This window comes from Salmo salar, chromosome ssa15 (genome assembly GCF_905237065.1).
Source record: "Salmo salar chromosome ssa15, Ssal_v3.1, whole genome shotgun sequence".
NCBI lineage: Eukaryota > Metazoa > Chordata > Actinopteri > Salmoniformes > Salmonidae > Salmo > Salmo salar.
In genome coordinates this window covers 92,713,493-92,735,398 of record NC_059456.1, presented here as the reverse complement: position 1 = coordinate 92,735,398, position 21,906 = coordinate 92,713,493, and the positions used below count along the sequence as shown (strand labels likewise).

At 44.2% G+C, this 21,906-nt stretch overlaps 1 protein-coding gene across 1 annotated transcript in view; it reads right to left on the bottom strand.

Annotated features, from left to right (window-relative positions):
- Nucleotides 1-21,165, bottom strand: part of LOC106572591 (arf-GAP with GTPase, ANK repeat and PH domain-containing protein 2) — a 28,880-nt gene extending 7,715 nt beyond the window's left edge. The window contains exons 1-9 of the mRNA XM_014146913.2: nucleotides 20,790-21,165; nucleotides 5,275-5,333; nucleotides 5,017-5,104; nucleotides 4,832-4,917; nucleotides 2,545-2,686; nucleotides 2,207-2,341; nucleotides 1,800-1,921; nucleotides 393-569; nucleotides 63-143 (exon numbers count right to left, since the gene is read on the bottom strand). Coding sequence (XP_014002388.1) covers nucleotides 63-143; nucleotides 393-569; nucleotides 1,800-1,921; nucleotides 2,207-2,341; nucleotides 2,545-2,686; nucleotides 4,832-4,917; nucleotides 5,017-5,104; nucleotides 5,275-5,333; nucleotides 20,790-20,952 — 1,053 coding nt within the window. The 5' untranslated portion in view covers nucleotides 20,953-21,165. The remainder of the gene's footprint in view (nucleotides 1-62; nucleotides 144-392; nucleotides 570-1,799; nucleotides 1,922-2,206; nucleotides 2,342-2,544; nucleotides 2,687-4,831; nucleotides 4,918-5,016; nucleotides 5,105-5,274; nucleotides 5,334-20,789) is intronic.
- Nucleotides 21,166-21,906: the final 741 nt, after the last annotated feature.

The window sequence follows — 21,906 nt, the reverse complement described above, 5'->3', positions numbered from 1 at the left end:
CATGACTGAAGAACTGGAACTAATCTATTCATTATACACAATATCCAGTGTGTCACACGGACCTGTTTGATAGCGATGGCCCGACCACTGCCCACGTCACCTTTAGGGTCAACGTTCTTTTCACTGCCACTGCCTCGACGGTTCTGAGAGAAGTTGTATCAACATTATAGGGTTAGAGATGAGAGTGTGACAGGTATAAATATGGACTGACACAAGTGTACAGGACAGACGCGAAACTGTGTGACTATTACTGTATGTTAAACTGTACAGTTATTTTTTTAGCTCTGTTTAGAAATCAGCTTGTTTGAACTATATGACTCTTTGGAACATTGTTCCGTTGATGAAAGATTCCAATAATTTCATCACCAGAGATTCTGAGAACAGTAACTGACCTTGAACAGAGAGGTCCGCCGTTGAGGGATGTTTCTCATGGACCCTGAGGAGGTGATACTGCCACCCCCCTCTACCGCTGTCACCGCCCCTGCCCCGCCTCGCAGCTCTCTGTGGCTGATCACAGGGGTGGAGGGTAGTGAGGAGGGGTAGCCACTATTCAGTCCTCCATTACTGGCCTGAGAGGGAGGGGAGGACAGGGGGACAGACAGGGTGATGGACAAGAGGGCAGACGGAGAGTGGCACAAGGAATACAGAGAGAGGATGGGGTGTGGACAAATGAGATGAAACAGAGAAAACTAGACAAACGGACAAGACAACATGCTCTTCCTCCTGAATACATTTGGTATCTACTAGAATAAATCCTACATCTGTGGTTCCCAAACTTTTTGAACCATTCTTTGAATCCATCAAGGGCCTCTTTTAAGCCCCCAGATGAACAAAAAACTCCCACCTTGGGCCAATCAGTATAATTTTGTAAATGTCGGATCTCTATGGAAAGATGCATAATTCGCCCAAGTTGAATCGGAATTGGACCAGTGGTGTCTGAGATATCACGTGAGTTAGCTAGACTCATATTCCTGAGCATGTGTGCCAAATTTCCTCTCAGAGTCAAACAGATCAAGAGAAATAGACATGTGCCTGTTATAGCGCCATCGTGTGGTCGACATGAATGTTCTTGCATATGTTGAATCTTCACAGTGTTTGCAACATGTGAACCAAATTTTGTTACAATATGAATATCCTTGACTGATTTGCATTTCTGTGCCAGAATACGCCCTCGTGAATGTTTATTGGTCAATATTGGCCATGATGTTTTAGGTGCTAGTCTGGAAAATATTGCGTTGAGACATCTTTGTTCATAGCTGCCACATAACAAGATTTGTGCAGATCGGTGATTCGGTGCCAAAAGAGTAGCCTTTTATGTGTTTTTCACAAAATTCAAAATGGTGGAAAATCCATCATTGTGGACCTTATGGGTCCCTGAGGCAAATTTGGTCCTTGTGAGGAGAGTGACCTATGTACCAAATTTCATGACTTGGTCAAATTGGGTGAGGGGTGTGAATTCTGTTGTGATAGCACAACCATCTAGCCAATCAGTGTAATTGTATAAAAGCCAGCTCTCTATGGCAAGATGCATCATTCACCCACATTTTGTCAAAATCAGGCCAGTGCTGTCTGAGATATTGTACTAATGTAGGAGACAGATCCACAGTCCCCTCCCTGATTTTATTGTGGGTGACAACAATGCATCTAGCCACAGCTCAAGGTTAAGGCCTATAGGAGGAGCTTCAGTACTGTAGCTGGTACTGTGGGTCCCACTGCACTACAGTATTGATTTTCTGTCAACAACACAGAAGAGATAAGCCTGAGAAAAAGACAGATGTGAACAGTGTGAGGCATGTTACCTGTCCAGGGATGGATGCTGACCCCAATGTGGAGCCCCCAGAGTGACTCGGGGAGTTAGGAAGAGACTTGCAGGAGGCCAGGAATGCAGACTGTTTCTTCTGTGTGACTATTTTCAGGGCAGCTGAGAGGAGAGAGAAATACTGCACTAGTGAGATGGCACTCATCGCTCATTACTTCAGGATGTGAATTGTATGTGTTAGGTAAGTAAGTACAGCCGTGCATCTCTGGTCAAACAACATAGACTTGTGATATAATCCTTTATGTAGAATGACATTGCTTTTAAATGATTTGTGAAGCATTTGTGTATAGTGTGACCGGAATGATTTATTGTGTTAAAACAATGGTATTGTGTCTGTACCTTTGGGTCCCCAGCTCTGACACCAATGCTCAATTTCAGTTAACTCACCCTCCTGAAAAACCCGGTCTACGTTGAGCCCATAGGTGGCACAGGTCTCATAGAACACACAGTGCCTCACATCAACACATAGCTGCCGGGCACGCATGTCCTCAATCACACGTGGGTTGGTACTGCTGATTTTGTCTATAGAAAGAGGACAGCGGAGACCGTGGGGCTTCAGACACTGAGATGAAGTCATATAGGCTACAGTAGCTTGTACAGTATATGCTCACTTTCTTCCATCTAATTATATAAAATAAGACTAATGGTTCTGCAGATGCTATCCATCTGCCCTCTTACATTTCCCTGAACATATCCATCCATTTTCATTCCTCCATGTTCCTTACCTTGAGTCCCAACCACAACAATTGGGATGTCAGCACTGCTGCGGTGTGTGTTGAGCTGGCTGTACAGCTGGTACACATCCTGGAAGCTGGCCTCATTCTCCAGACTGAACACAAGGACCACTGCATCTACCCAGTTGCTGAACTACAGACAGAGATTTGGTAGGAGAGGGAAGAGAAGCGAGAGGCGAGAGGGAGACGAGTGCAAGATGGGTCAGGATAAGGATTTTGATGAGTTAGATTGTAATTCTGTAATTATTTCTCAACACATCATTGCACATCAACAACAATGCAACAAGGTATACAGTGCATTCGGAAAGTATTCAGACCCCTTTCCCTTACAGCCTTATTCTAAAATGTATTAATTTAAAAAATGTCTTCAATCTACACACAATACCACATAACGACAACGTGAAAACAAGCTTTTAGACATTTTTGCAAATTTATAAAATATACAAAACAGAAATACTGTAACGGTTGTCGTCGGATAAAGTGGACCAAAACGCAGCAGGAATATGTGCACTCATCTTCTTTTATTTGGTGAAGAAGGAGAACCAAAATAAACACGTACACAAAGGAAACACAACAACTATCTACAGGCTGGTAAGGCGCAAGGCTATACACAGAACAATCTCCCACAAACTACAAAACACATACCTATATATAGGACTCTCAATCAGAGGCAACTAAAAACACCTGCCTCCAATTGAGAGTCCAACACCCAAACCTAGACATAGAAATAGAAAGAACTAGAAAGAACATAGAAATACAAACATAGAACATAACCCAAAACCCCCCGGAATACATAAATCAAATAACCTACTAAACAAACCACCACCCCGAACCATACAAAACAAATACCCATCTGCCACGTCCTGACCAAATACTAATACAATTACTCCCTCTGCTGGTCAGGACGTGACAAATACCTTATTTACACAAGTATTCAGATCCTTTGCTATGAGACTGGAAATTGAGCTCAGGGGCATCCTGTTTACGTTGATCAGATCCTCTCTGACCAAGGCCCTTCTCCCCCGATTGCTCAGTTTGGCCGGGGTTCTAAACTTCTTCCATTTAAGAATTATGGAGACCACTGTGTTCTTCGGGACCTAAAATGCTGCAGAATTTTTTTGTACCCTTCCCCAGATATGTGCCTGGATACAATCCTGTCTTGGAGCTCTATGGACAATTCCTTCGACCTCATGGCTTGGTTTTTACTCTGACATGCACTGTCAAACATGTGACCTTATAAAGACAGGTGTGCGCCTTTCCAAATCATGTCCAATAAATTGAATTTACCACAGGTGGACTCCAATCAAGTTGTTTTATTTTTATTTAACCTTTATTTAACCAGGAAAGCAGGCCATTATGTTAGAATGGCCAGACGGAAGCCACTCCTCAGTAAAAGGCACGACAGCATGCTTGGAGTTTGCCAAAAGGCACCTAAAGGACTCTCAGACCATGAGAAACAAGATTCTCTGGTCTGATGAAACCAAGATTGAACTCTTTGGCCTGAATGCCAAGCATCACGTCTGGAGGAAACCTGACACCATCCCTACAGTGAAGCATGGTGGTGGCAGCATCATGCTGTCAGGATGTTTTTCAGTGGCGGGGACTAGGAGACTAGTCAGGATCAAGGGAAAGATGAATGGAGCAAAGTACTGAGAGATGCTTGATGAAAACTTGCTCCAGAGCACCTGCTCCAGAGCGCAGGACCTCAGAATTGGACAACTGGACAACAGGACAACAACCCAAAGCACACAGCCAAGACAATGCAGGAGTGGCTTCGGGACAAGTCTCTGAATGTCCTTGAGTGGCCCAGCCAGAGCCAGGACTTGAACCCGATCGAACATCTCTGGAGAGACCTGAAAATAGCTGTGCAGCGATGCTCCCCATCCAACCAGACAGAGCTTGAGAGGATCTGCAGAGAGGAATGGGAGAAACTCCCCAAATACAGGTGTGCCAAGCTTGTAGTATCATACCCAAGACGACTCGATGGCTGTAATCGCTGCCAAAGGTGCTTCAACAAAGTACTGAGTAAAGAGTCTAAATACTTATGTAAATGTGATATTTCAGTTTTTTTTATACAATTGAAAAAATTTCTAAAAATCTGTTTTTGCTTTGTCATTATGCGGTATTATGTGTAGATTGGTGAGGGGAAAAAACAATTTTATCCATTTTAGAATAAGGCTGTAATGTAACAAAATGTGGAATAACTCAAGGGGTCGGAATACTTTCCGAAAGCACTGTACACACACTCCAGCAAATACACTAGTACATTTACACACACCTGTGCATCAGGAGTACCTGCCTCCTCTCTGATTAGCAATAGATGACTCTGTCCATCTACCAACACCTCCTTCTTATACCTCCCCCCTGACAATTGAACAGCAGAGCAGAGGTTAGTTATTGTGTGTCAGAGAGCCATTATGAAAGATAAAATGGTAGGACAACAAAAGTGTTTTTCATGTTTACCTTCAATCTTCTCTAGTGGAATGTAACTGCCTGTTATGTATCTGTTAATCAGCGCTGACCTGCCACTCCGAAGACTTCCCAGCACCCCCTGCACAGATTAATGAAGTTAGAAAACACACACACAGACTACTGTACACACACACACACACACACAAACATCTTCACTCATGGTAGCTTTCTCGAATAGAGTGTGAAAAGAGATTAAGCTCTATCTAACTTTTCTTTCAATTCATCTTCAATGAAGATGCTTTGTCTTACCACACGGAGCTCAGGGATGGATCGACTCAGGGTCCACTCTTGACTATTTGCACAAGCAGCTGTTTGGGAGAAAGGGACAGAGGGAGAGATCATCATTTTGATAATTCAACGGGAACAACAATCAGACTACTTTCACTTTCTGTGTCGCTAGGCAGTAGAATGCTCTGTGCATTCTCAGTGGAACACACACACCATCACGGTCAGGGATGGAACAACACCAACACTGTTACTGTCAGGGATGGAACAGCACCAACACTGTTACTGTCAGGGATGGAACTGCACCAACACTGTTACTGTCAGGGATGGAACTGCACCAACACTGTTACTGTCAGGGATGGAACTGCACCAACACTGTTACTGTCAGGGATGGAACAGCACCAACACTGTTACTGTCAGGGATGGAACAGCACCAACACCATCACAGTCAGGGATGGAACAGCACCAACACTGTTACTGTCAGGGATGGAACAGCACCAACACTGTCACGGTCAGGGATGGAAAAGCACCAACACTGTTACTGTCAGGGATGGAACAGCACCAACACTGTCACAGTCAGGGATGGAACAGCACCAACACCATCACGGTCAGGGATGGAACTGCACCAACACTGTCACGGTCAGGGATGGAACAGCACCAACACTGTTACTGTCAGGGATGGAACAGCACCAACACCATCACAGTCAGGGATGGAACAGCACCAACACTGTTACTGTCAGGGATGGAACAGCACCAACACTGTCACGGTCAGGGATGGAAAAGCACCAACACTGTTACTGTCAGGGATGGAACAGCACCAACACTGTCACAGTCAGGGATGGAACAGCACCAACACTGTTACTGTCAGGGATGAAACAGCACCAACACCATCACGGTCAGGGATGGAACAGCACCAACACTGTTACTGTCAGGGATGGAACAGCACCAACACTGTTACAGTCAGGGATGGAACAGCACCAACACTGTTACGGTCAGGGATGGAACAGCACCAACACTGTTACTGTCAGGGATGGAACAGCACCAACACTGTTACAGTCAGGGATGGAACAGCACCAACACTGTTACTGTCAGGGATGGAACAGCACCAACACCATCACGGTCAGGGATGGAACAGCACCAACACTGTTACTGTCAGGGATGGAACAGCACCAACACTGTTACTGTCAGGGATGGAACATCACCAACACTGTTACTGTCAGGGATGGAACAGCACCAACACTGTTACTGTCAGGGATGGAACAGCACCAACACTGTTACTGTCAGGGATGGAACAGCACCAACACTGTTACTGTCAGGGATGGAACAGCACCAACACTGTTACTGTCAGGGATGGAACAGCACCAACACCATCACGGTCAGGGATGGAACAGCACCAACACTGTCACGGTCAGGGATGGAACAGCACCAACACTGTTACTGTCAGGGATGGAACAGCACCAACACTGTTACTGTCAGGGATGGAACATCACCAACACCATCACGGTCAGGGATGGAACAGCACCAACACTGTTACTGTCAGGGATGGAACAGCACCAACACTGTTACTGTCAGGGATGAAACAGCACCAACACCATCACGGTCAGGGATGGAACAGCACCAACACTGTTACTGTCAGGGATGGAACAGCACCAACACTGTTACTGTCAGGGATGGAACAGCACCAACAATGTCACAGTCAGGGATGGAACAGCACCAACACTGTTACTGTCAGGGATGAAACAGCACCAACACCATCACGGTCAGGGATGGAACAGCACCAACACTGTTACTGTCAGGGATGGAACAGCACCAACACCGTTACTGTCAGGGATGGAACAGCACCAACACTGTTACTGTCAGGGATGGAACAGCACCAACACTGTTACTGTCAGGGATGGAAAAGCACCAACACTGTTACTGTCAGGGATGGAACAGCACCAACACTGTTACTGTCAGGGATGGAACAGCACCAACACTGTTACTGTCAGGGATGGAACAGCACCAACACTGTCACTATCAGGGATGGAAAAGCACCAACACTGTTACTGTCAGGGATGGAACAGCACCAACACTGTCACAGTCAGGGATGGAACAGCACCAACACTGTCACTATCAGGGATGGAAAAGCACCAACACTGTTACGGTCAGGGATGGAACAGCACCAACACTGTTACTGTCAGGGATGGAAAAGCACCAACACTGTTACTGTCAGGGATGGAACAGCACCAACACTGTTACTGTCAGGGATGGAAAAGCACCAACACTGTTACTGTCAGGGATGGAACAGCACCAACACTGTTACTGTCAGGGATGGAACAGCACCAACACTGTTACAGTCAGGGATGGAAAAGCACCAACAATGTCACGGTCAGGGATGGAACAGCACCAACAATGTCACAGTCAGGGATGGAACAGCACCAACACTGTTACTGTCAGGGATGGAACAGCACCAACACCATCACGGTCAGGGATGGAACAGCACCAACACTGTTACTGTCAGGGATGGAACAGCACCAACACTGTTACTGTCAGGGATGGAACAGCACCAACACTGTTACTGTCAGGGATGGAACAGCACCAACACTGTTACTGTCAGGGATGGAACAGCACCAACACTGTCACTATCAGGGATGGAACAGCACCAACACTGTCACTATCAGGGATGGAACAGCACCAACACTGTTACTGTCAGGGATGGAACATCACCAACACTGTTACTGTCCCTGTTGGGCCAGAGATGCCCCCAATGCAATATGATGCTCACACCCCCGCACCCTCTGACGCTCTGTGTCCGCAGGCAGTTGAGTGACTCTGTGTGTTGCTGTGGTGGGACCAGGGCCAGTAGTCTACTACTCAGTGATGTCAGTTCCTCAAAGATGCAGGCCAACACAGATGCACAAGGAGGGAAGACACAATAGGGCCAGAGAAAGAGAGAGATGACAAAATTGTGTTTTTCACAGGCAGCTTCCCGTGACATAGAGAGAGAGACGTATTCAACTCAAGCCAAAGGGCTCTTTACGCGCCAGGCCACATGAGACATGTTGCCAAAGCAATCAGACAGCATGATCCTTATACAGCTGCCTACAAATCACTATGTATAAAGCTAAATATCCAGACTCTCTCCCTGCACTGTATGAAGACACTATTGTAGTGTAACTGACATTCAAAGAACCCTTCTATTCTTCCTGGGAACATTAGAAGTCTCTCTCTCTCTCTCTCTCTCTCTCTCTCTCTCACTCACACACACAGCACCCCCGTGTTGCGGATGGAAACCTTTTTCCCCAGACCCTGCTAGGCTGATTCTGCTCTTGCCCTGAGAGAACACATACCATACATGACTAGACACAGAACACATACCAGCATGAATACTATACACTCCAGGCCCATACTCATATTGAGAAAACACAAAAGCACTGCAATCAAGTAATTAACACAAGCTGCAAGCCAATACCAGTGAAACAGCTTGTCACTACCCTCCACAGACATTATTCATGTTTCCATGTTATTGTTCTTGAAATACATGGTATGTGCCAGAGGCAGATGAAACTACAAGGGCTTTTGAAGTTTGATTAACTTCTCCAAAAAGTGCATATTTATTATTTATATAGTTAAGAATGTCAGACTGATGGTTGGTGATGTGAAATGCAGGGAAGAGAGAGAGAGAGCGAGAATGAGAGAGAGTGAGAGAGAGAGAGAGAGAGAGAGAGAGAGATTTGTGGAGGAATAGTCAATCAGGGCAGGCAAACCATCAAATATATGGATTACGGATATTAGCTGTAATTGCCAAAAAATACACAAAATCGCAGATAGTCAAGGTGGCACAGCCTGTGCTTTAACCAATGTAGTAAATCAAATCAAATCAAATGTATTTATATAGCCCTTGTTACATCAGCTGATATCTCAGTGCTGTACAGACACCCAGCCTAAAACCCCAAACAGCAAGCAATGCAGGTGTAGAAGCACGGTATACAGTACATCCATAATATATAGCTCTGGCTTTAACAATTAGGATCATTATGAGAGTTAACACAGTGTCTATATCCCAATGACACCCTATTCCCTATATAGTGCACCCAAATGGCCCTGGTCAAAAGTAGTGCACTAAATAGGGAAAAGGGTGTCATTTGGGACAAACACAGTGTAGCTACGCTGTGGAGAGAATACCCCTTCAGGCTGCGTGAAATCACCCCCGTTCCGTTCAGAAGGTAATTATATTAGAACTGTCCAAGATTAGAGCTCTATTGTCAGCTCAGAGATTAGAGCTCTATTGTCAGCTCAGAGATTATAGCTCTATTGTAAACTCAGAGATTAGAGCTCTATTGTCAGCTCAGAGATTATAGCTCTATTGTCAGCTCAGAGATTATAGCTCTATTGTCAGCTCAGAGATTATAGCTCTATTGTCAGCTCAGAGATTAGTGCTCTATTGTCAACTCAGAGATTATAGCTCTATTGTCAGCTCAGAGGTTATAGCTCTATTGTCAGCTCAGAGATTATATCTCTATTGTCAGCTCAGAGATTATAGCTCTATTGTCAGCTCAGAGATTATAGCTCTATTGTCAACTCAGAGATTATAGCTCTATTGTCAGCTCAGAGATTATAGCTCTATTGTCAGCTCAGAGATTATAGCTCTATTGTCAGCTCAGAGATTATAGCTCTATTGTCAGCTCAGAGATTATAGCTCTATTGTCAGCTCAGAGATCAAAAGGACTATCGTGTATCATCCTTTTACAGTTACGCATGGCTTTAAATTTCATCCTCACAGACACGACATCCATTTTATAATGGGCTCTATATCAAATGTATGTGAGGCTCTCAGAAGGTTTCATTCTTTTCCCTCCATTTCAAATTAATTCCTCTACATATTGATTAAATACTAGACTAGACTAGACTAGAATTAAATGAATACTCGTTTGATTCCTTCTTGACTTTTTTGTTACATGGTGGCTGAAAAAACTGCAAACAGACAGTTGCTCTTTATTAAGTAACCTATTTCAACCCAGAGCGGTATAAGAAGTGAGGTTGTGTGTGTTTACGTGTGTGTGTTTCCGTGCGTGTGTGCATATGTGTGTGTGTTTCTTTCCGTGCATGTGTGTGTGTGTGTTCTACTGTACCTTCCTCCTCACTAGACTGTCTGTGTATATTGCTGACAGGGGGATGTATTGCTGTGTTAGAGGAAGTGGTTGCTGAGACAGAGACTGGTGAAGATCCCACTGTTGAACTTGAGCATCTTACGATCTTGAGCAGAGCCCTTTTGTCCCTGCTGATTGTGGGGACCAGGCTGTATCTGGATGTTCTCTCTGGCCACACAGAAGTCCTCTGCCTGACTTTAAGGGTCAGTGTTATCCAGGGTACAGCTGTTGCCTCTGCATGGGGGCTTGGGGACCAGGGTGACAGGAGCAAGTAGAGAAGCAGAATTTATCTTCAGTCTCCCCATCCTGGGATCGTCTCACTTTGCATCCATTCCTCCTTTTCCCTACTGTGTACTAGCTCTATCAGTCACTCTTTCTCTCTTCCCTGCTCGTCCCCAGCTTCATCAGTCACTCTTTCTCTCTTCCCTGCTCTGTCCCCAGCTTCATTAGTCACTCTTTCTCTCTTCCCTGCTCTGGCCCCAGCTTCATCAGTCACTCTTTCTCTCTTCCCTGCTCTGGCACCAGCTTCATCAGTCCCTCTTTCTCTCTTCCCTGCTCTGTCCCCAGCTTCATTAGTCACTCTTTCTCTCTTCCCTGCTCTGTCCCCAGCTTCATCAGTCACTCTTTCTCTCTTCCCTGCTCTGTCCCCAGCTTCATCAGTCACTCTTTCTCTCTTCCCTGCTCTGTCCCCAGCTTCATCAGTCACTCTTTCTCTCTTCCCTGCTCTGTCCCCAGCTTCATCAGTCCCTCTTTCTGTCTTCCCTGCTCTGGCCCCAGCTTCATCAGTCACTCTTTCTCTCTTCCCTGCTCTGGCCCCAGCTTCATCAGTCACTCTTTCTGTCTTCCCTGCTCTGGCCCCAGCTTCATCAGTCACTCTTTCTCTCTTCCCTGCTCTGGCCCCAGCTTCATTAGTCACTCTTTCTGTCTTCCCTGCTCTGGCCCCAGCTTCATCAGTCACTCTTTCTCTCTTCCCTGCTCTGGCCCCAGCTTCATCAGTCACTCTTTCTGTCTTCCCTGCTCTGGCCCCAGCTTCATCAGTCACTCTTTCTCTCTTCCCTGCTCTGTCCCCAGCTTCATCAGTCACTCTTTCTCTCTTCCCTGCTCTGGCACCAGCTTCATCAGTCCCTCTTTCTCTCTTCCCTGCTCTGTCCCCAGTTTCATCCCTACCTCCCTGACCCTGAGATCTGGCCTCGACCCTCACCACTCTCATCCCAGGAGGCCCGACTGGGACCAGGGGAACAGGTTGGGATTCTGCTGTCTCTGAAGTCCAGGGTCTGGGCTGGTGTGGGGCTTCGCTTGGCGTCCTTGACATCCCTTGGCTCCCGGCGGCTGGTCACCGGGCTGGCCAACAGGCTGTGTGTATTCAGCAGGGATTCCGGACCCTGACCAGGCGTGCGTACAGGGATATTGCCCCTGGTCGGGGTGTGGTTGGGGTCGACTGCTACCACCACAGGTGTCCAGCTCTGTGGTGTAGTTGTGCTGCATGTTATTACTTTTGAGGTGACTGTTGTTGTCTGGTTGTCCTCTTTCTCCCCTGCTGCATTCTTCTCCACACGGTAACATTTCAGTCTTCACATTGTCAACAGTGGAGGAGATAATGACATTGTCACCGTCTTATAACTTGCCACTTTCTTTGAGAAGAACATCGGCACACAAGTTGCCTTGTCTCTCAAGGGTGATTTCTTCTCCTCTAGTTTGAGTTCACTACCTTTCCCACCCTCCAGGACAGAAACATCTTCCTGGTTCTCCTGTGTACTCAGGGTCTGTCCCTTCTCTGACCCATCCCCAGGCTCCCTCCCCTGGGTGATTGACCTGGCCTGCTCCCCTCCATGCGCTTCCACAGCCTCTACCTTAACCAGGGTGAGGGAGATGAGGTAGGTGGTGCCCTGGTGCAGTGTGTCGGCTCGGCTCATGTGATCAGGCTCCGGTAGACACACCATAGACAGATACATTCAGAAAGAGCTGACACTGACATGGATGAATGACTGACAAGCTTTGAAATCCTAATCCTCAAAAGAATATGACAGCAGGTGGGAGCAAACCTAGATAGAGAACAAGTGAGAGAGAGGGAGCTGAAGAGAGAGAGCTGAAGTATCTCCTCAAGGGATTACAACAGAACTGCTATACCTGCTCTAAGATGTATTTATTCCTTTACTTCACTCCCCTCTTCTCCCTCTTCATTGCTTTTAGATGTAGGATTCCAGTCATCCATTGTCAGTGTTTCAATTAAACTTCCATTCATTTTGTTGCAATGTACAAAAATACCATCTTCTGCCACAAATATCAAAAGAGACTGAAATCCATTCAGTAGCGTTCCAGTTGTGTTAAAACATCCTACAGTAAAAACATCTGGATAAAAGTGAGTATAAAAATCAGCTGTATAATATGGTTTCAATTATTAACTTGATTCTATTTGTGTTGTGTTGCCGCTCCCCCATCTCCAATAGTGTTCTACTTCCTGTCAACTTCCTGTCCCATATTCTATGCAAAATGCAAATCAGAAGGAAAAAAATCCCATTTCACTGAAACTGTCGATCAAGAGTGTCAGGAAAATCTGAAGGATTTCAATACTCCCATGTTGAACGGTATCAGAAAATATCCTCACAGAGTGCAGTTCAGACTATGGGTTATCCTCTTCAGCCATGTGTTCTGACAGCAGCCTCTACTCAGAGAAAGGTCTGAGCGAGAGACAGACGGCACAGTGATTAGGTTTGATGTGGATCAGGAAGAAAAAGCCACTAGGATCCAATCGCAGGCAGAGATCTGGAGATGCATGACCGAGTCACAGCGCCCGGCCACCATCACGGCTCTTTCCAACAGTTCCTGTGTCCTTCAATCGTGTCAGGCATTGGGCATGTCAATAGAGCCACCAGTCTGTGTGGCTGAGCCAAGCCTCTGCAATGAACAATGAACATCCCTGGCTCTGAATCTTTCTGCTATACAGACAACAGGTATGACATGAGTCCAAAACCCAGTCGCACAGCTGGTACCTGAGAGTATGGAAACGGAGAGAGAATCTTCTCAAGCCCTCCTCTAGATCCCCTTCTTGTGTGAGTGCCAAACCAAACAGAGAAGGAAAACCCTGTTTCTCTTCTTCCCCTCTCTCTCTCTCTTTTTTTACCTCTCTGCCTCTCAGCATGCAGACTGCGCACTGTCCCAGCTCTTCATTGCTCCTCCCCACCCATCACCCTCTCTCTCGCTCTTGCTCTCACGCTCTCTCCTTGTTGTGAAGAGGGAGGTGATGAGGTGTAGAGGAAAGGACTATTAAATCTGTAAACCATATTATGTCATAATGAACCCATGTATTTGTAATGAATACAATGGGAGACAGAGAGCTGGTTTCAAGCGCAGGGCGCAGCAGGTGTTTATTAGTAAAGGACCACAGGAGGAGGCAGGTAGCTGGGTCCAGGAGCAGGCAGAAGGTCATACACAGGAGGAGGCAGGTAGCTGGGTCCAGGGGCAGGCAGAAGGTCATACACAGGGGGTCCAAAGGCAACAGTACAGGCAGGGAAAAGGCTAGTACCGTAGTCCGGGAGATCAGGCAAGATATTGATGACAGGAAATCCGATAGGCAAAAGTACAGGCAGGGAATAGTCAAAAAGGCGCCGTTAGTGAGGACCGCCAAAACCTATGATACACAGGAGGACTAATATGGAAATAAACAGCGCTCTGACTAGAATGTGTACAAAAACAAACAATACCTCACAATGACAGGGTGCAAAGTACTGAACTAAGTGGTAATGACATACAGGTGTGTGAACAGGTGATCAGAATTCAGGTGATTGAAATCTGGGAAGTGAGCTGCGTTCAGGGGATCTATGTGTTTGAGAGTGTGAGCTGGAAAGTGGGCTGGAAAATGAGCTGCTTTCAGGGGATCTACGTGTTTGTGAGTGTGAGTTGGAAGCAGACGTTACAGTATTGATGTGAAAACTGAATTGCATTTACAGTGGGGGAAAAAAGTATTTGATCCCCTGCTGATTTTGTACATTTGCCCACTTACAAAGAAATGATCAGTCTATAATTTTAATAGTAGGTTTATTTGAACAGTGAGAGACAGAATAACAACAAAAAAATCCTGAAAAACGCATGTCAAAAATGTTATAAAATGATTAGCATTTTAATGAGGGAAATAAGTATTTGACCCCTCTGCAAAACATGACTTAGTACTTGGTGGCAAAACCCTTGTTGGCAATCACAGAGGTCAGACGTTTCTTGTAGTTGGCCACCAGGTTTGCACACATCTCAGGAGGGATTTTGTCCCACTCCTCTTTACAGATCTTCTCCAAGTCATTAATTAAGGTTTCGATGCTGACGTTTGGCAACTCGAACCTTCAGCTCCCTACACAGATTTTCTATGGGATTAAGGTCTGGAGACTGGCTAGGCCACTCCAGGACCTTAATGTGCTTCTTCTTGAGCCACTCCTTTGTTGCCTTGGCCGTGTGTTTTGGGTCATTGTCATACTGGAATACCCATCCACGACCCATTTTCAATGCCCTGGCTGAGTGAAGGAGGTTCTCACCCAAGATTTGACGGTACATGGCCCCGTCCATCGTCCCTTTGATGCGGTGAAGTTGTCCTGTCCCCTTAGCAGAAAAACACCCCCAAAGCATAATGTTTCCACCTCCATGTTTGACGGTGGAGATGGTGTTCTTGGGGTCATAGGCAGCATTCCTCCTCTTCCAAACACGGCGAGTTGAGTTGATGTCAAAGAGCTCCATTTTGGTCTCATCTGACCACAACACTTTCACCAGTTGTCCTCTGAGTCATTCAGATGTTCATTGGCAAACTTCAGACGGGCATGTATATGTATTCTTTAGCAGGGGGACCTTGTGGGCGCTGCAGGATTTCAGTCCTTCACGGCGTAGTGTGTTACCAATTGTTTTCTTGGTGACTATGGCCCCAGCTGCCTTGAGATCATTGACAAGATCCTCCCGTGTAGTTCTGGGCTGATTCCTCACCGTTCTCATGATCATTGCAACTCCACGAGGTGAGATCTTGCATGGAGCCCCAGGCCGAGGAATATTGACAGTTCTTTTGTGTTTCTTCCATTTGTGAATAATCGCACCAAATGTTGTCACCTTCTCACCAAGCTGCTTGGCGATGGTCTTGTAGCCCATTCCAGCCTTGTGTAGGTCTACAATCTTGTCCCTGACATCCTTGGAGAGCTCTTTAGTCTTGGCCATGGTGGAGAGTTTGGAATCTGATTGATTGATTGCTTCTGTTGACAGGTGTCTTTTTTACAGGTAACAAGCTGCAGTTAGGAGCTCCTAATCTCAGCTCGTTACCTGTATAAAAGACACCTGGGAGCCAGAAATCTTTCTGATTGAGAGGGGTCAAATACTTATTTCCCTCATTAAAATGCAAATCAATTCATAACATTTTTGACATGCGTTTTTCTGGATATTTTTGTTGTTATTCTGTCTCTCACTGTTCAAATAAACCTACCATTAAAATTATAGACTGATCCTTTCTTTGTCAGTGGGCAAATGTACAAAATCAGCAGTGGATCAAATACTTTTTTCCCCCACTGTATATGAACTATTATGATTGTAAAATGTGAACTTTGATAATAAAATAAAAATTAAGATTACAAAAAACAAAGATTCTAAAAAAAATTAAGATTCAAGAAACGAAAGTAAAAAGGGCTGGTGATAAAGCACAGAAACAAGCTGGTGCAAGAAGGAAGGAAAGACACACCAAAGGAAGAAAGATCAGAGAGAGAGAAAGAGAGAGAGGGGACGAGAGAATAATGAAAGAGGAAGGAGGTGTAGAGAGGGTAATGAAGAGTGACAGTGGAACAGAACAAGGGCGAGTGGAGAGGAAGAAAAATAGAGACTGACTTCACATTCTCCTCTACCTTGTCTGTTCTTTTTATACCACAGCTGTCTGAAGATCTGTCATCACAGCCACTCAGTGTTATGGTTATCATCAGCTTCCCCCTCAGGCTTTACTCAAGATGCTGATCTGGCTTGTTACTAAGGTGCTAGGATCTTCCCAGCTCCAGTGGGTGAACAATTGTCCTTGCTCCTCTCATACTCTTTTACCAAAGGATCTCTGTGTGTGTGTGTGTGTGTGTGTGTGTGTGTGTGTGTGTGTGTGTGTGTGTGTGTGTGTGTGTGTGTGTGTGTGTGTGTGTGTGTGTGTGTCTGTCAGCGTGTGTGTGTGTGTCTGCGTGTGTGTATGTGAGTGACGATCCCTGTGTGAATGTGCTGATCTGTAGCATCTATACCACATACAGGATGTGTTCATTAGCAGTGTGAGAAGGTGAGAACATAATCGACATCAAAAAGATCATTTCAAGCTAAATTCATTACAAAAAAAATCAAAATAAAATGTTCTATAATAGACTCATTAATGTCGTAATACATCTCTATGACACATTTCATATTTTTTCTACACACATTTTATGGGTTTCCTTTGTTAAAACCTGTTGTCTACGAACAGTTTTGCGAGGGTTGTATATGTTTAGAATCTTCACATACACTAGAAATCTCAGTCTCTCCCTGCTGACATCCTAATACACAGCATCTGACTACCCACCTTTCTCCCCCCTACTCTCCCTCCCTCTACCCTCTCACTGTCGCTGAGGGAGCCATGACCACACGGAATACAAAAGATTCTGACAGCGTTTCAGTTACAGGGGGGAAACGCAACCTAGAAATAACATGACTACAGTCTCAAACACAGGGGAAGTGAATTCATGCGACTAATGCAACATATTGTTTTTGGAGAGCAGGTCAATTTATGTGTAAACATCTTGCAGAACATCTAAAACAGGAACAACTGCCGTGTGTCCATATAATCCATTTTTTTGTGTTGAATTACTCACGTGCAAGAGGTTTATGTATATTTCTGTTCTGTTTCTTGATTAATCTAATGAATCTGATATAGACACCCACAGATTTGAGATGGAAGAATCCAGTTGCACAAGGCAAGAAATATCAGAGATGTGTGCGCTCCCCTCTCTCTTTTTCTCTCTCGCTCTCTCTCCCTGTCTCACACACGTGCACACACACACAGAGAAAGAGAGAGAGAGAGAGAGAGAGAGAGAGAGAGAGAGAGAGAGAGAGTCAGATGGACACTGACAGACAGCAGTGTTCAGGCTGTGATTTTTCATATTATTTCATCTTTGCTGTGAACCATCCCTGGTCCTCTTTAATTAGTTTTCTCTACATATATCTCCCACCCTCTTGGCATGCTGAAGTGAACAGAGCTGCTGTATGTGACAGATCCCAATTCAAATGGCTTCATTCTGCACCCTGGAGCATCACTTCTTCTCCCCATTCATTCGACTAGCATTCAATTCCTAACAGAAACGCCCCTCTTTCCACCAGTGTACTCCACACTATGTAAGCATCCCAAATGGTATCCATCTGAGATGGACATTCTTTGATCATGGCTGCCATTGAACTTTTGATAGCCAAACTTATGAATTACAGTGCCTTCAGAAAGTATTCATATCCTTAGACTCGTTTCACATTTTGTTGTGTTACTGTCTGAATTCAAAACGGATTAAATATACTTTTTTTCTCACCCATCTACACACAATTCCCCATAATGACGAAGTGAAAACATGTTTTTTGACATTTTTGCAAATGTATTGAAGTCATCACATCCCTGAGTCAATACATGATAGAATCACCACTGGCAGCATTTACAGCTATGACTTTTTCTGGGTAAGTCTCTAAGAGCTTTGCGCACCTGGATTGTACAATATTTGCACATTATTCTTTAAATAATTCTTCAAGCTCTGTCAACTTGGTTGTTGATCATTGCCATTGCTAGACAGACATTTTCAAGTATTTTCATAGATTTTTAAGCCGATTTAAGTCAAAACTGTATCTAAGCCACTCAGAAACATTCAATGTCATCTTAGTAAGCAACTCCAGTGTATATTTGGCCTTGTGTTTTAGGTTATTGTTCTGCTGAAAGGTGAATTTGTCTCCCAGTGTCTGTTGGAAACCAGACTGAACCAGGATTTCCTCTAGGATTTTGCCTGTTCTTAGCTCGATTCCGTTTATTTTTGTTCAAAAAATCTCCCTAGTCCTTGCAGATGACAAGCATAGCCACAACATGATGCAGCCAATTCTAAGCTTGAAAATATGAAGAGTGGTACTCAGTGTTGTGTTGTGTTGGATTTGCTCCAAACATAACTGTATTCAGGACATGAAGTTAATTTCTTTGCCACATTTTCTTCCAGTTTTACTTTAGTTCCTTATTGCAAACAGGAGGCATGTTTTGGAATATTTTTATTCTGTACAGGCTTCCTTTTTTTCACTCTGTCATTTAGATTTGTATTGTGGAGTAACTACAATGTTGCTGATCCATCCTCAGTTTTCTCCTATCACAACCATTAAACTCTGTAACTGTTATAAAGTCACCATTGGCCTCATGGTGAAATCACTGAGCGATTTCCTTCCTCTTTGGCAACTGAGCTAGGAAGGACATCTGTATCTTTGTAGTGACTGGGTGTATTGATACACCATCCACAGTGTAAACAACTTCACCATCCTCAAAGGAATATTCAGTGTTTGCTTTTTTTTTACCCATATACCAATATGTGCCCTTCTTTGCGAGGCATTGGAAAACCTCCCTGGTCTTTGTGGTTGAATCAGTGTTTGAAATTCACTGCTCGACTGAGGGACCTTACAGATAATTGTATGTGTGGGTTACAGAGATGAGGTAGTCATTCTAAATCATGTTAAACACTATTATTGCACACAGAGTGAGTCCATGCAGCTTATTACGTGACTTCTTAAGCACATTTTAAATCCTGAACTTATTTAGGCTTGCCATAACAAAGGAGTTGAATACTTATTGACTCAAGACATTTCAGTTTTTTTTTATTTACTTTGTAAAAATGTCGATAAACATTATGGGGTATTGTGTGTAGGCCAGAGACACAACATCTCAATTTAATACATTTTTAATTCAGGCTGTAACACAACAAAATGTGGAAAAAGTCAAGGTGTGTGAATACTTTCTGAAGGCACTGTATGTAAAATAAATGTTTGAATGTATATTAGGCATATATTTCTAAGGCCATGCAGAGGTCTGGCAGATCATACACATCTACTCAAAACGTGTCAACACATAGTTCTGTGTCCCAAATGGCACACTATTCCCTATACATTTGCACTACTTTCGACCATAGCCCTACACACTTTATTTTTTCCTCCAGGTCTTATCTTATTTGTGTAAATATTTGCAGCATTTTGAGGGGGTGACACCTTTGGTTGGGGATGGGTGGGGGAGTGGTTGTGGGAGGGCAATAGAAAGAAATAGAAATACTAGAAGGAACAAAGGCTCCAGAGTGGCGCAGCAGTCTAAGGCAATGCATCTCAGTGCAAGAGGTGTCACTACAGTTCTTGGTTTGATTCCAGGCTCTATCACATCTGGTTGTGATTGGGAGTCCAATAGTGCGGTGCACAATTGTCCCAGGGCTGTCTGGGTATGGCTGGGTAGGCCATCATTGTAAATAAGAATGTGTTCTTAACTGACTTGCCTAGTTAAATAATAATAAAATGTGCAGTATGAAGAAAATAGGGTCCCATTTGGGACGCAGACACAGAGTAGTAAAGCACCAGTGGCTCTCAACTATTCTAGTGACTTTTGTCTCATCAGTCAAACGGAAGAGTGACTAGCTCTCCTTTATTAAATCATACATTCATGATCCACATAGCAATGGTTAACCAATTACTTTATGCAATTTAATCTCATTCACTTGTTAAACAGAGACAAACAACGAGAATGAGGATGAGAGTAATACATTGAGTCTCTGTGAAGTCAAGAAAATAACTAAACAACTGTGGGAGGCCGGATGAAGGAAGTGACAAAAGCGACACAATTCGCATGCAAACTATGGTGCTGAGAAACTGTCCTGGTCTGAGAGGAAATGGCTTTGAGAGCAACAGAAAAATAAGAAGAGTGGCAGACAGACAGGAAGTAGGCTAGAAGCCCAGAGTTCTGGGTTGAACAAACCTGCTGCCATGGCAATGACCACAGAGACAGGTTAGTTAAAAGTGTTGTCACTGAACTGATAGAGAGGATGTGTGGAAGAAAGAGTCACAACCTCAGTCAAACACAGGAAGCTACAAGAGGTTGATCTGATCATGATCTGAAGTCAGTTGTTTTTTCTAATACACTCACAAGGTACAAACAAACTGGACCACTAAGCAACTGTACTATAGTAAATGGGCTAAAAAATACCTCACATTGGCTAATCGAAAACAAGAGGGAGCATAGCTAGAAACTCATTTACAACATAAAACTGCATAAATCACGTGTGAATGCTATATGACAAGTTCAGTTCAGTAACACCATGGTATAGGTCACAGCAATTGAAAATTGAATATTCTAGTTTCAATTGAAACACAGCTTGCCCGTGTTGTAATGAGAGGAGAGCTTACCTTGAAAACTGTGGAGGTAAACCTTAAGGCCAGAGCGGAGCTGCTGATCACCTACCCTGTCAAACTGCTTAAACAGTTTCTTGATTGTGTTCTGAACGGATTCGTGTCGTTTTACCTCTGCTCTTATGGCACTTGACTGAGACAATTTATTGCTGCTATTCATCTTGAAGTATGTAGATTGAAATAAACTGGTTAAATAATCCAGTTGCTTCAGCCCATTTGAACTCCTCTCTTTTTCATTACACAACTGTTCATTCCGTTAAAATGCAAAAAAATATACTCCAAGAGAAGGTTACACTCAATAGTTTAGATCGCAGGACACCAGAGCTCTCATTGCAACGTTTTTCAATTTCCTCTGACAGCTTTGAAATCACTTCCTTATTTCAAACGATATTTTTTACTGTGTGGTTGCTTGCTTTTTGTTAAAGGAGAGTCTTCTGTGCACCAGGGCTAGCCTACACATTGTAAAGGTCCCTACGGCTGATTCAAAAATCACTCTATTTTCTCAACAATGTTTAGAATTTATATGATTATACAATTTCATGTATAATATGTACATAAACTGTTGGTGTTTATTGAGCTACATGTATTAACAATAGGACTGCATTGTTGGTTAACGGCTTGTAAGTAAGCATTTCAAGCATTCATACCTGTTGTATTCGGCGCATGTGACAAATAAAAATGTATTTGATTTGAAATAACAAGAGCCTCTGTCCCTAGATGGTGAGGCTTGGATCTGAAATGGGGTGTCATGGCTCATAATGTCAATCACAGTGATGGATAGTAGGTTCATGTTCAGGTTCATGCTTTAGCACACTCTTCCAACCCGGATGTCCTAGCCGTGTCTGAATCCTGGCTTAGGAAGACCACCAAAAGCTCTGAAATCTCCATCCCTAACTACAACATTTTCAGACAAGATATAACGGCCAAAGGGGGTGGTGTTGCAATCTACTGCGGAGATAGCCGGCAGAGTTCTGTCCTACTATCCAGGTCTGTACCCAAACAATTTGAACTACTTTTAAAAATCCACCTCTCTAAAAACAAGTCTCTCACTGTTGCCACCTGCTATAGACCACCTTCTGCTCCCAGCTGTGCTCTGGACACCATATATGAACTG